Raw genomic sequence first — 13,570 nt, 5'->3', positions numbered from 1 at the left:
CATCCCAAAGTACAGTAGCAGTGACTGAGGGAGAATCTTAAGAAAATTGCAACAAAACTAAGAGATAATCCTGATCACATATTCATAGAATCATAGGACTGGAAGAGACCTCAAGAGGTCATCTAGTCCAGTCCTCTTCACTAAGGGCAGGACTAAGTATTATCTAGACTGGGGTGGGCAAATTTTTTGGCCTGAGGGCTGCATCTGGGTATAGAAATTGTATGGCGGGCATGAATGCTTAGTGGGGGAGGGGGAGTCTATGGGGTACAGCATAGGGGCTCTATAAGGGATGTTAACGAGGGGAGGGGAGGGGGGACATATGGGGTGTGGCGCAGAGTGGGGGGCTCTACAGGGGCAGTACCGGGGATTCCTAGGGGCCCTGCCAACAGTGACTCCAAGGAGGCCGTACCAGGCACTGTCACGGGCGGAGGCACCCTAGCTGGGATGAGTGCGGCCCCTGGGTGGTTTTGAGGCTCTCTAGGGTAGAGCCGCAGGAGACCGGGAGGGGATTGGGTGCGCTGCTTTGTGTGTGTGTGTGGGGGGGGGGGCGCCTGCCACGTAGGGATGGGGTTCCGATCCCGGAAACAGCGCGGTGAAGTCGCACTTGCGCAGTGTGACTCTGCATGCCAGAAGATGGTGCTCATCAAAGGAATTGTGAGTCGGGGGCTGGAGTGCTGGAGAGGGGCAAGCCCCTGACTCCGCTCCCCGGCGGAAGCTCGAGGGCCAGATAAAAATGTCTGATGGTCCAGAAGCAGCCCGCGGGCTGTAGTTTGCCCACCCCTGATCTAGACCATTCCTGACAGGTGTCCTTTAATGGGCTTTGTTGACATCCTGAAGAGATCAAGCCTCCAGTTAATGGAAATCCATTTATCCATCAACATTACTTTTGTAACACTAAAACCAAAAAAGAGGTGAAGAACCACCAAAGTGAAAAAATAACGCTGACACAATAACACACACCACTTTAGGGTCATCCATTAAATTTAAGAAAAAAGAAAGACAGTTTAAATGTAGACTAAATAATGCTGCTTTTAAATGTTTATAATTAAATATGGTCCTGACCTATCACACGTGAGCTGAACCCATTAAAACCCTGGGGATGCTCCAAATCACATCTAATTCCAGATTAGGACTGCATGACTTGGGACCATCTATTCCTAACAGACAGTATTATTCATAATATTTTACTTTCTTCACTATGTGGATCTTATTATCCTATTGGTTTTCTTTCAGCAGTTTTGTTTAAATGTTTACTAAAGAGGTTTTCTTTACAAGTTTTGATTTTACATAATACTATTATATTTGTAAGCTCGAACACAACATCGGTTAAAGTGGCTTTCAGTTCTTCTGAAGAGTTGTCCTCAAATTTTGTTTTTGTCCAGAAGTTAAACTAGTTTAAATGTTCATTATAGGACTATGTAATGACCTCCATTGTCATTTCAAAAATCACTACACAGAACACTGCTCACTTTCTAGACCCAAACTAGTCCCTTGCTCAAGCAAGGCCCAGGACCGGAAAAAGAAAGGTGTTGCAAACGAGGACTGAGGCTCATTAGGAGAGGTCTGATTGCAACACCAATCTGATTACAAACATGCTCAGTTACTTTAATAAAATTCAGCCCAAAATTAAAGGGTCATTGTCAAGGATGTCAGATCAGAAATTCGGTCTAAAATATTTGTTCCTGTATTTGGGTACACAGCTCTCTATTCTGCTTGTATCTGTGTCCTTTAGAGTCTAAAGGGGCATAAGAAACTAATTCTTATGATCTTAAATGTCTTGCTAGGTGGAAGAGCATGCATGTGTTTAGCAATCAAAACAAAATCCTGTGCCCTGGTTTTGTCCATGATGAGTCACCTCACTGGGATTTTTCCATTTCTATTGCCCTTGTTTTGGGAAGCCCCTTTTATTTTATTTTTTAAAAGAATTGTCCATAATTCTGAAGAACCATAGGGTCATTTTCCACCCAGAAGGCTGATGGGGAAGGGGGAAAAAACATCGGCAGGTTAGTTTTCTTGACAGCATTCTTTAAAGTCATGTCCATCTAGGTTAGTATTTCTAGAACTAAGTTAATTTTTCATTTTAAAAGGCAGATCAATTTTGCTGTTACCTTGTAAGAAATTTCAAAGTTTTCACCACCCCAGATTTGAAGACCTGGATCGTAGAGACCCAGTTCAAAGAAGAAATCACGTTCAATGGCAAATAATCCACCAGCCATTGCAGGGGACCTAAGAGAAAGAACAAACAAAGTAATTCCTTTCACCAACAGAACATGACAGTCCTCTGGGAAAAAAAAAATTACTCTTAATATAAGAAGCAATTTCCTGTTAATGCGTGTAAAAGATTAGACTGATGGCAATACATTTAGAAATTACTTGGCTTTATTATTGGTTCATTTATAAGCCTTCAATGAGTCTCTGAATTTGATACCTGTGTTAGTTTTAAAGAAGTCACTTATTACAGTTCTGAATTACATAGAGCATTGGCCCACACTTTTCAGCCAATCTGCATCTGAAGTTACATGCCACTTATTGCCATGACAAGAACCATTGTGGTGACAAACAGAAAAGGTCTATTCATCTCTTGATGCATATGACAGCATGTGCAGTGGACTAGACTCTACAGTACACGAATTGTGTTCTGAGAAGCTGCTACCTTAAAAATCTCATCGTGCAACATCCTAGTTACAGTTTCAATCCATACTTTTAAAAAAATTATTAATGTGAAACCAGTGGGAGGGCCAGGCATGGAGGATAAATAATTTAGAATTATTCTCAATGAAATGTTTAAGAGGGGCAGTGTACAGGCTTCAAATCTAGGTTTTGTTTAATAAAACAGTTTTATAAAACCTTCTACATATGCCAAGATTTTGATAACATTAAAGACTATTAAATGAAAAAATGTTCTAGTTTTGATTTAAGCATTTTACTGCAATAGTTGCAAATAAAATTCTTTAGCAATATGCTAGGCACATGAGAAAGTGAAACTAGCTAGTCTATTTTTATTGGACTCGTACTGAATCGTCCACCTCGGGATCAAAAAGCACTATTGAAAAATTAATGAATTAAGCCTCACCCAAGGTAGGTAATTATTTAAAACAAAAAAACAAAAACCCAACCCCACCAGATAAGGAAACAGGGCTTGAGATGATCACCATCTTGCCAAGATGATCTGTGGCAGAGCCAGGAATAGAACCAAAGTCTCCAGCCCATCATTGCTGAGGTAAGTAAAATCCAAACAAGTAAACTAGTAACACAAAATGTGAACAGATTTAAAAAATCTGCTGTGTTTCATGGTGGTGTCATTAGTAACATTAAGGAATCCTTTAATATACTGAATTTTGAACTTGATGGTATCCCTTTTAAATACTAATGGCTATATATTCCTGTCCTGCATAGAAATGCATGGAAGGGAACCATTTAAACTAAGTTGTAGAGTTATCACACATTCTCTGAGCAACCCAGAAGAGTGGCAGGTGTGCAGAGAGGAAGGTGAACAAAAACAACAAAAACTGTGAATCTATCACTGTGAAAATTTCTGAATGGTGGGCTCTTTCTGCATGTTGCCCTTGACTACGCTACTTACTGTAGTTGTATTTCCTTATTCCACATAGTTGTACCATACGGATCCTTTTCAGAGACCAAAGAGCTGCATAATGCAGGGATGTGGAACATCATATGGAAAAAGCAAATATGCAGAAAAAACAAGCACCCCAAAAATAAAGGAGAGCACAAGCCTGAAATGTTGACTTTTCAATCTTGGCCTCTGATAAGAACACTATAAAATCCACACAAGCTCAACAGTTTATTTTACAAGGTCTAAGGTGGTGAGCATTAAAATTTCTGAGGATCTTTCCACATTACAAAATGTTTATTTTATTTTTTATGTTTAAGAACCAGTATATTCTGCCTACACTACTATTTTCAGCAAAATGATTAGCTAAATTTTACTTGTTTTCATATTACTGCAGTAAAATGTGTGTATAGCCTGGGCATAACGGGATAAGGTTCTTTTTCAGAAAGAGAGCTAAACGGTCAAGAATTCAACTATTATAGCTGTTACCAAAACCATTTTTTAAAAATTTTGACCGTCAGAATTGTTCTGAAAACAGTTTATAAAGCTGTGGACAAAGAATGTGATACCAACTTTTGAAACAGCTTAACACTAACTAGTTTAGTGCTGATAAAGTTCCAGTGTGGACAGCCTTCTTCTCCTCTATGAAAGGATATTGTCTATATTACATAAAGTACTGAACAGACCAAAGCTTCATAATTTCCTTGAACATGTTTTGCCATTTTTGCAAAGAAGAATCACAGGGTGAGAGCTGAGTGAAGGATAACATCAGTTCCTGCAATTTGTTTAAACCACAAATAAAAAGTTATATGAAACACTATTTTCTAATTATGTGAAAGTGTTTTCAAATAAAAGTAATTGGTTACAAGATTACAGTAGTATAAGGGAAAATACAGAGCAGAACCACACCCTCCCAAGTCTCAAAAAAAGTCCAGGAACACTAACGTTTAAGCAAAAATTTGCATGTATTTTGATAGAAAAGAAAACGTTACACTCATGAAGCAAAAAAAATAGGATGGAATACATGAAATTAATTAAATCCCTCCTCCAAGACAGACTGGAATTATTTTTAGTTAAGTACATTAAAGAGAGCAAATTTAGAGCTATTGGGTTATCTTCCTAAGATTTCGAAGTAGTGCACTTGTATTTGTCAGGTGGGACCTTCCATAAAGCAAGTGGGAATGATCGGACACAAAAAGAGGGCTATATTGCTCCTGATGCACTTGCATTGACCTATTAACAAGGAGCTGTACACATGCATCCATGAGAGAAAACAGCCTAAACATTTTATGTATTATGAATTTTTTTGTAGCATGCTTATTATGGAACAGTTAAGTAAGCAATTTTTATTATTCTCAAAACCATAACTGAAAAGAGCCCCCATTAATAGTTCCATGAATTTTGCTTGGAAACCAAATGATAAGAACATCTGTTTTTCCAAATGAAAATTATTATTCTGAAATACATCCTATATTTTGCTTGAAGTGTTAAGTACATAACAGAAACAGAGAGGCACAAGAAGTTAGTGAAGCTACATTAGCAGCGGTTGACCAAAATAATTAGTAACAGTAAGATACTTTTTTTTTTTTTTTTTTTTAGACAAAGCATCTTCAGTTGTTAGAGTATTAAAAATACGTGCAAGTATTTAGTAGATCAGTATCTCCTTAAGAAGAGAAATGGGTAAGTGATTTAGTGATTACCGATACGGCTCAGTTTGTGTCTTTCTCATTTCCTTCTCTCGCTTGGTCAAAGGCACCCTCTTCCACAGCATACTCCAATCCCACGCTCCTCTAGCAAACCCATCTTCGTCACCACCCCCTTGGGGTATAATATTGTAAGTGTTGCCATCTACGACATCTATGAGCGGCACAGTGCATGTGGTTCTGCAGGGTTGTGGATGGTGGCAGTGAGGATGAAGTTAGGTACAAGGACCCAAATGTCACATTTACACGAATCGTAGTTCATGGGAAAAGAGGGGGAAAAATGAGATGATTTAGATATGCATTCAAAACAATCAACAGAATAAAAACAGCACTCTTTACCGATAAGGCTCAGTTTTATGCTTTCTTTTGGCCTTTTCCTTGTGGCTTAATGGAATTCGTTTCCACAGCAAACTCCAGTCCCAGGCCCCTCTCGCAAAACCATCTTCATCCCCACCTTGCTGCGGCTCAATGGAATAATCATTCCCATCTATGTAATCTATTAGAGGCACAGTACATGTAGTTCTGAAACATTTTGGAAGGGGAAGAAGAGAGCAAAATATAATTTAAGAAAGATATGCTGTCTAATCTAATACATCTACCATTAACTTCCATTTTTTATTGAAATGTAACTTAAATGAAAGGTCAAATGTAAATATGTATCATCTCAAAAATGTAAAACTCCATTCTTATGGAAGAAAAAAAAGAATATACTGTAACAGTCCTCAAGTTGATGCCAGAGCATCAAATTACACAATCCAATGGTCAGAAGTTAAAGGTAGCCAAATTCAAACAGGAAATAAGGCATTAATTACCCTCACTGTTAAAAATTTACCACTGGTACAATTTACCAAGTGTCATGGTGGATTCTCCATTGCTGGTGATTAAGAAATAAATTGTTGTTTTTTTCTAAAGTGTATGGTCTAGGAATTATTTTTGGGGAAATTCTCTGACCTGTGCTATACAGGAGGTCAGACTAGATGATCACAACTGTCCCTTCTGGCCTTGGAATCTATGAAATGCATACTGAAAGCAGAGAAGTTATGGTGGAAATGTTGACATACCAATCCTAACATTGGCCTTCTGAAAAAATATTGCCTGGGGCAATGAGGGGGAAAAAATGGGAGACCTGAGAGGGTTAAAGGGAAGTACAGATCTCACGATTTTATGATCTTTCCATAATTGCTGCTATTTTTGTGGGATCTCAGCTGTCAAAAAAAAAATAGTTTTAGCTCTTCTTGTTGCAAATTGAGCCTTTCACTATTCAAGTCTGTACGGTATACTGTTGCCCTATAAAGCCATTCTTTTGGGGAAAAACCAAACCAAACCAAACCAAACTTCGCTGCTGTTGGATCAGGCATGTCTCAGCAGTAGTTTTAAACACAATGGCCAAACATTCCATCAGAAGATTCTACATTTGCTTTTTACAAATACACTGTTCGCTGTGATCCATCAGACACAATATTCAATGAAGATAAACAGTCTCTTGTTTTTCTCCCAGTGTTTTCATCAGACGCTCTGCTGATGCATTGACTGCATTGAAAGCTTAAGTTTTTCCTAAACACTTCCATCTTAGAGACAAATGCTACATACAATGAGAAAAACAAATAAGGGGAAATGACAGCATAATGCTTTACCTCCAACCAGGAGACCAGAAAAGTAGCTCTTTAATCTAACTCTTTGCAAATTTCCATTTCAGGGCTTTGTACAATGGAGTAGCAGGTATCAGTGCTCCTCAACACTGTGGCCTTCAGCAACAATCTCTCTCCTCAGGTTTTGTCTTTGAGATTGTTTCTTCAACGTTCTCCACAACCTGCCTCCCCCAGGTAAAGGGACATTAGACTGAACAGGAGCAAGAGAAGTGCCCCTATTCCAAACAACTGAAGCACCTGGAGACCTGGCCTATCACCAACACAGTGGCCTTGCAGGACTTATTTCCTGGCACTTTTTAAGCCTCTGACATACTTGTAGTTAAGACTCTAGTGGTATAATAGGCTGAGGGATTCAACAGCTTTAAAATAAAGATATGCCACACTCCCATATGCCTCCTTCAACTACTGAATAAGCCAACTAAAGCTAAAACAACAGCACAGAGCAACTGCAGCATACAGGTGGTTCAAAGGATCGGAGGCAGGTGGGGTCCATTCCTTTATAGGCTCAAATGGAGTTTCGTGCACATAGGGCTTGTGGTTCCAACATTAACTACTAGCACAATGTCTGGGCATGCAGACAAGGCAAGCACATCCCAAAGGCGAGGATTTGTTTAAAACTATTCTCTAACTTTAGATTTAAGAGAAACAAATATATTTTTGTAGTAATTACCATAATTATTGCAACCTTAAGATCACACAGGCTTTAGTAGTCTGAAAATTCCCACTAAATCAAAGTTGAGCTCTATCTCTGTCCCCAATTCCTACCTCCATTTTAAATATAATCTTTTTGATTAGCTTTAATAATAATAATCTTGTTTAAGCAGGCTGCTCATTCATCTACAGTACGACATTACCACAACAGGGGGCCTGTAAGATAAAGTCATTGCAACAGACTGGATTCCCCTTAAATGTAACCCACATTTCAGTACCTCTATTAAAATAAACTAATTAGAGATTTATTTGAATGATTGTCACTTGTTACATGACAATATCTTCCACTCTGGGAGATGATGCAATAGTTGTAATGTGAACACCACACTGAATACGGTTTAAAACATGAAGATTGTTACTGTGACTATTTTTCTTCTTAGGAGGCTTTCTGAGTTGTAGAAAAACAGGATAGCGTTACCTGTCCTTAGATATAGGAGCTACAAGTGGTGCATACCAGTTAACTGCCACCTCACAATGGGCATCAAGGTAAACCAAAACCTTTAAAAACAAAAAAAGGCAGGGAGATATAATATCATTTGAGATTTCTGTATACAAATCACACATTGATTGAATTATCATATATCTTAAATTTTGACACAAATTTACACAATTTTTTTTATTACACTATGGTGTAATACCTCACAGTGAGGTTTTAAGAATTTAAGCCATTCTTATTTCAACAATGTTCATAATAAAATAACCATTTTAAGATTTGTTAAAAGTATCTATTTTAATATAAAGAAAATACAAATGATTTTATTTATCAAACATTTTCTACCTGTCCAAGTTTAGCCTTCTGAGCTCCAATGCTTCTAGCTTGAATTAAACCTTCTCTCCTCTCATTTCGAAATACCTTTACAAGGCCATTCCACTGCTTAATGTACTCGTCTAGTCTTTCTTTTAAGTGCGCTATCAAATAATAATAAAAAAAGAATTTTTTCCACGTTATAATAATTAGCGTTACACTCTTAATGCAAACTAAACATAAACTAAACAAAACTGACCAGATTTACTAAGGAAATCTAGATGTTCAGAACTAAAAAGGTCTCAAATACAACACTGCCGAATCTATTATTGATAACGTGCTTATAAGTGTGATGAAGGCTTGATTTGAAGTTCTCTGATTTCATAGCAGGAGTTCTAGCTTTAGAACAGAAAAAGTTAATAGCTGCACTATACTAAGAGATTACAAAAGTAGATTTTGAACCACCTTTCAGCAAAGACCATTGTCAATGACTCTTCACTAACACTCCTCATGATTTTGACTCGATATCAAATTATTTTGGGCAATTTGCATGATGTCTTTGTTAAGTTATCTGTTTTTGTCACCTAAAACTGCTGGGAACCTGAGGCAAAGTTCTGCCAGACCTGGATCCCCCTATCCCTTTCAACCCCCGCATCCCCAGGGTCAGTCAATGCTTCCCACCCATCTCCTCAATGAGTATGTCCTTGTAGTGGCAGCTGTATTCACTAGAAGGAGAGACAAGGTAGGTGAGGTAATTTCTTTTATTGGATCAACTACTGTTGGTGGAAGGTACAAGCTCTTGAGCTCTTCTTCAGGTCTGGGGAAGGAAGCAGAGCCAAATACAAGTAGAACAGATTGTTAAGTGGAAGGGGAAACATGTTGGAGGCATCCGATGAAGTGAGCTGTAGCTCACGAAAGCTTAGGCTCAAATATATTTGTTAGTCTCTAAGGTGCCACAAGTACTCCTTTTCATGTTGGCGGCAGCCACTTGAAATGAAATGGTGTTAGATTGTTATGCATAAAGGGTTTGAAATGGGCAATTAAGGGTAGCAGATAGTGTGTGTATTACAAATTGTTGTGATGAGCCATAAAGCCAGCATCCCTGTAAAGTCCGTGGCTTTTGGTGTCTAGCAGAGTTATGAATTTAGGTTCTCAGGCTCGCTTTTTGAAGGTGTTGGCAGGTTTCCCTTGAGGACAAGTAGTGAAATATCAAAAATGGAGTGATCGCTTTGTGAAAAGTGTTCATCCATGGGTGACATGATGTTTTTGTCTTTTATGATTTTTCTGTGAGAGTTTATTAGAGAGCATAGCGATTGTCTGATTTCACCCACATAGTTGTTATTGGGACATCTGGTGCACTGGATGAAGTACAGCACATGTGATAAGCATGTATAAGACCCATGAAGCTTGAAAGATGTGTTGTGGGGGCAGGTATTAATCATTGTAGCAATGGAGATAGGGCTGCATGTTTTGTATCTGCTGTTCTGGTGGAGTTTGGTGCCTGGTCTGTGGGGAGCTTCCTTCTGATGATGAGCTTGGTGAGGCTGGGAGTTATTTGAAGGCCAGAAGAAGATTCCTTTCAGGACGTGGTCCCATTCAAATATGGGTTGTACTTGTTTGATGATACCCTGCATGGGTTCCAGTGTGGGCTGACAGGTGACAACTAGGAGAGTGCAGTCAGTAGGGAGGCCACTCATCTGGTATTAAACTGGACAGTCCTCTTTTTGAGAGGTTTGTCCCCGATCCAGACCTGAGACAAAACCCAGACATCTCTGGTTTGGTCCAATATCGGATGGGGGATGCCACTCCACCCCTCCAGCACTTAAAAGTAGTGTCCCCTGTGCAACGTGACCTCACATGTGCCAGGCCGAGAGTGACAGGGCAGGGTGCTTTTAAAAATGGCTCCCTCTGTGCGGGGTGACCTCACATGCACTATGTGTATGAGGGCATGCCAGTGGGGGTGGACGCAGGCTGAGGGCCGGATTAACTTTTTGTGCGCCCGGCACCAAACGTATTTGTGGGCCCCCCTGGGGAATGAAGGGGCCAGGGGCAAGAGCACAGCGGGCAGGGTGAATTTGATTTAAATCATGATTTAAATCACTAATCAGGAAGACTCGATTTAATCATGGTTTTCTACATAAAGTGCATTCTTGTTGGTTGTTATAACCTTAATACATATTCTTCACAACTCACAGATAGATGTAGGTTTCATTTTTAGAAGGTACATACTCTACATTTTTAAACAGTGATCTATTTTGAAAACTTTTCAGATGAGTTTTACAGCTATATCAGAAAATGAATGAATGTTTGGTTATTTCATTTACCAAAGATAATTGAAGCAGATATTTATGAAGTCATTGGGAGGTGAACTATCTCCAATTCAACCGGTTAATCATTAATATTTGGAGGATTTTCTTGCCAGGCTGTATTAGGAGGAGAACATCACCAGACAGACATTTACATTGTTTTATTTAACTACTACAACAACTTTAAGTATTCTGGATTTTTTTCTTCAGCAGCAAACATAATATTTTAACAAAAAAGCATATGTCCCTCACTTCTCACATTTATCTCCAGACTTCTTCTCCTTCTCCAGATCTATTCCATCCCCAACAATCTTCTGTTCATTGAACTGCGGCTCCGCTCCTCCCCCTCCCTCCTGTGAGCGATCAGCTGCTCGGCAGCAGGGAGAGGGAGGGAGATGGGGAGGGGCGGGAAGGCAGCACGCTGGGGGAAGAGGCGCAGGAGGGGTGAGCTTGGCTGCTGGCGGAGCCTGCAGGACCAAGCTTCTGCCCGCTGCCCCCGCAGGAGAGACCGATGGGGCGGGGGCAGAGAAGAGCGGGCAGGCCCAGTACCCTTTGTACCGTGGGCCTGGCGCCATGGAAAATCCGGTACGGCGTAGGCTGTTCCTGGAAGTACCGGAATTTACAGTATTCCGGGAACATGTGAATGCCCACCTTAGTGGTCAGTGGGTTTCTTTTTCCTGTATTGAAGCAGGTTCTCCCGGGGTATTTGGATGGCTCTTTTTATGAAGAGATTCCAGGGAAATCTGCACAACATTCTGAAAGAGCAAGACTGGGAACTTAAATTCATAATTCAGCTAAACACAAAAAGCCATGGATTACAGGGACATTGTTGTATGGCTCGTTACAACAATTTGCAATACACCACACTGCCTGCTATCCTTAATAGTCCACCTCAAACCCTTTATGCATAACAATGTAACCTCCAATTGCCCATTTAATTTCAAGTGACTGCCCCCAACATATGTTACCTCTTTTACTTAACAATCTGTCCCAACAGCTCTGTGAAGCTCAACAGATTGGAATACCTTCCACTGAAGGAAGTTGATCCAATAAAAGAAATTACCTCACCTACATTGTCTCTCACATATTCTGGGACCAACAGAGCTACAGCAATACCTCAATAAACAAAGCAGCTGAAGGATGATGACTGAGGGGTGTGCACCGTGGTCCATTATCTGATGATCATATCATAAAGTAATACACAAAATGATAAAGATGGAGAATCACTGATAGCAGGCAGAAAAACTCTGAGGCAGAGAGAAAGTTTCAGGGAGGATGGTAGGAGCCAGGCTGTGCAGCAGGGACAGGAGGGGCCATACTTAAAGGGCTCGGTTACAAATTTGACAAAAAATATTTAAAAAAAGAAAAGAAAAGAAAAGAAAAGAAAAGAAAAGAAAAGAAAAGAAAATCAATAGATTAACGAACAAATATATTCTGATGTGGAAATCACATCCCTACAGCACGGTTATGGAAAAAGTGTTTCATTCTTACAGGGTTAACCCTAACCTTGCCCCTAATGATTCAACTCAGAAAAGTCTGAACATGCACCAGGCCAGGTATGTCTTGTCTCCATGAAGTTGCATTGATTTAAATAAAGGTGTTAATTTAAACGGATTTCCTTAAGCCAGTGCAAACCCCAGTGTGGACTCCTATTTTGATTTAAGACTGACATGTTTCAATTTAACTTAAGTCAATTAAGAACAAGTTTAATCTACACCAAAATAAGCCACTCAAACCAAGATAAGGGTCCACACATTAGTTTGCACCAGTTTATTTAAACCAGTACAAGTTTATATATAGAAAAGGCCTTAGATTTTAGTCTCATAAATTATTACATTTTACGTCACCTTTGACAAAACTACTAAGAAGATTCCAACCTCAAAATATAAGTAATGAGATTATGCATTAATAATTGAAATAAAAATGGGATTTAAAAAAACCAAAAGGTATCAAAATTTATTTCAGGAATCGTGCTCCAAAAATGGAATTTTTTTTTAAACTTGCTTTCTTCGAAAGCCACCTGAATACCGAATACTATTTAACCCTCCATTAAAAAGCAAAACAACATAAAAAATTTGATTGTCAAAGTCAGTAGGGACAAAATCTGATTACCCTCTTCTCTCTCCCTTTACATACGTTTGCAAAGCTGCTGTAATTCTTTGAGGGTTACAAACATGTCACTTATACCTAAGGACTAAGTTAGGAAAAAGGACAATTATTTATATAATAAATATATATATGATGTATGTGTTAGGCATTATATAGAGCAGGGGTGGACAAACTATGGCCCTCGGGCTGGATCCAGCCCCTCAGGGCTTTGGATCCGGCCCGCAGGATTGCCGGCCCCGCGCCGCTCCGGGAAGCAGCTGGCACCATGGCCAATGGGAGCTTCGGGGGAGGTACTCACAGGCAAGAGCAGCACGCAGAGCTCTCTGCCGCACCCCTTCCCCCTCCCCTCCCCCCCCCACAGGGGCCACAGGGACGTGGTGTCAGCCGCTTCTGGGAGTGGCGTGGGGCTGGGGCCAGCCCTGGTGCGTGCCGCTGCTACCCTGGAGCCACTCCAGGTAAGTGGTGCCGGGCCGGAGCCCTAACCTCTCCTGCACCCCGCACCCCAATTCCCTGCCCTGAGTCCCCTGCCACACCCCAACCCCCTGCCCTGAGCCCCCTGCTGCACCCGGCACCCCAATCCCCCGCATCCCTCGTGCACCTCAACCCCCTGCCCTGAACTGGCCGCACTCTGCACACCTCCTGCTCCCCAGCCCCCTGCCCTGAGCCCTCTGCCGCACCCCAACCTCCTTCCCTGAACCCCCTCATATATCTCGCACCCCTCCTCTGTCCCAACCCCTTACCCTGGGCCCCTTCCTGCTCACCGCATCCCCTCCAAC

At 40.6% G+C, this 13,570-nt stretch overlaps 1 protein-coding gene across 3 annotated transcripts in view; it reads right to left on the bottom strand.

Moving 5' to 3' along the window:
* The window catches only part of GALNT7 (polypeptide N-acetylgalactosaminyltransferase 7), a 113,071-nt gene that overhangs the window by 22,531 nt on the left and 76,970 nt on the right, over positions 1 to 13,570 (bottom strand). Inside the window, exons 4-8 of one of the 3 annotated variants that reach the window (XM_074951166.1) lie at positions 8,413 to 8,543; positions 8,053 to 8,132; positions 5,614 to 5,796; positions 5,272 to 5,454; positions 2,109 to 2,226 (exon numbers count right to left, since the gene is read on the bottom strand). In XM_074951166.1, coding sequence (XP_074807267.1) covers positions 2,109 to 2,226; positions 5,272 to 5,454; positions 5,614 to 5,796; positions 8,053 to 8,132; positions 8,413 to 8,543 — 695 coding nt within the window. The remainder of the gene's footprint in view (positions 1 to 2,108; positions 2,227 to 5,271; positions 5,455 to 5,613; positions 5,797 to 8,052; positions 8,133 to 8,412; positions 8,544 to 13,570) is intronic. The other 2 variants (XM_074951165.1, XM_074951164.1) reach the window with 2 other exon arrangements.

Source organism: Natator depressus, chromosome 4 (assembly GCF_965152275.1).
Source record: "Natator depressus isolate rNatDep1 chromosome 4, rNatDep2.hap1, whole genome shotgun sequence".
Lineage (NCBI taxonomy): Eukaryota > Metazoa > Chordata > Testudines > Cheloniidae > Natator > Natator depressus.
The sequence above is the reverse complement of the archived record's forward strand: the minus strand, read 5'-3'. Positions and strand labels throughout refer to the sequence as shown.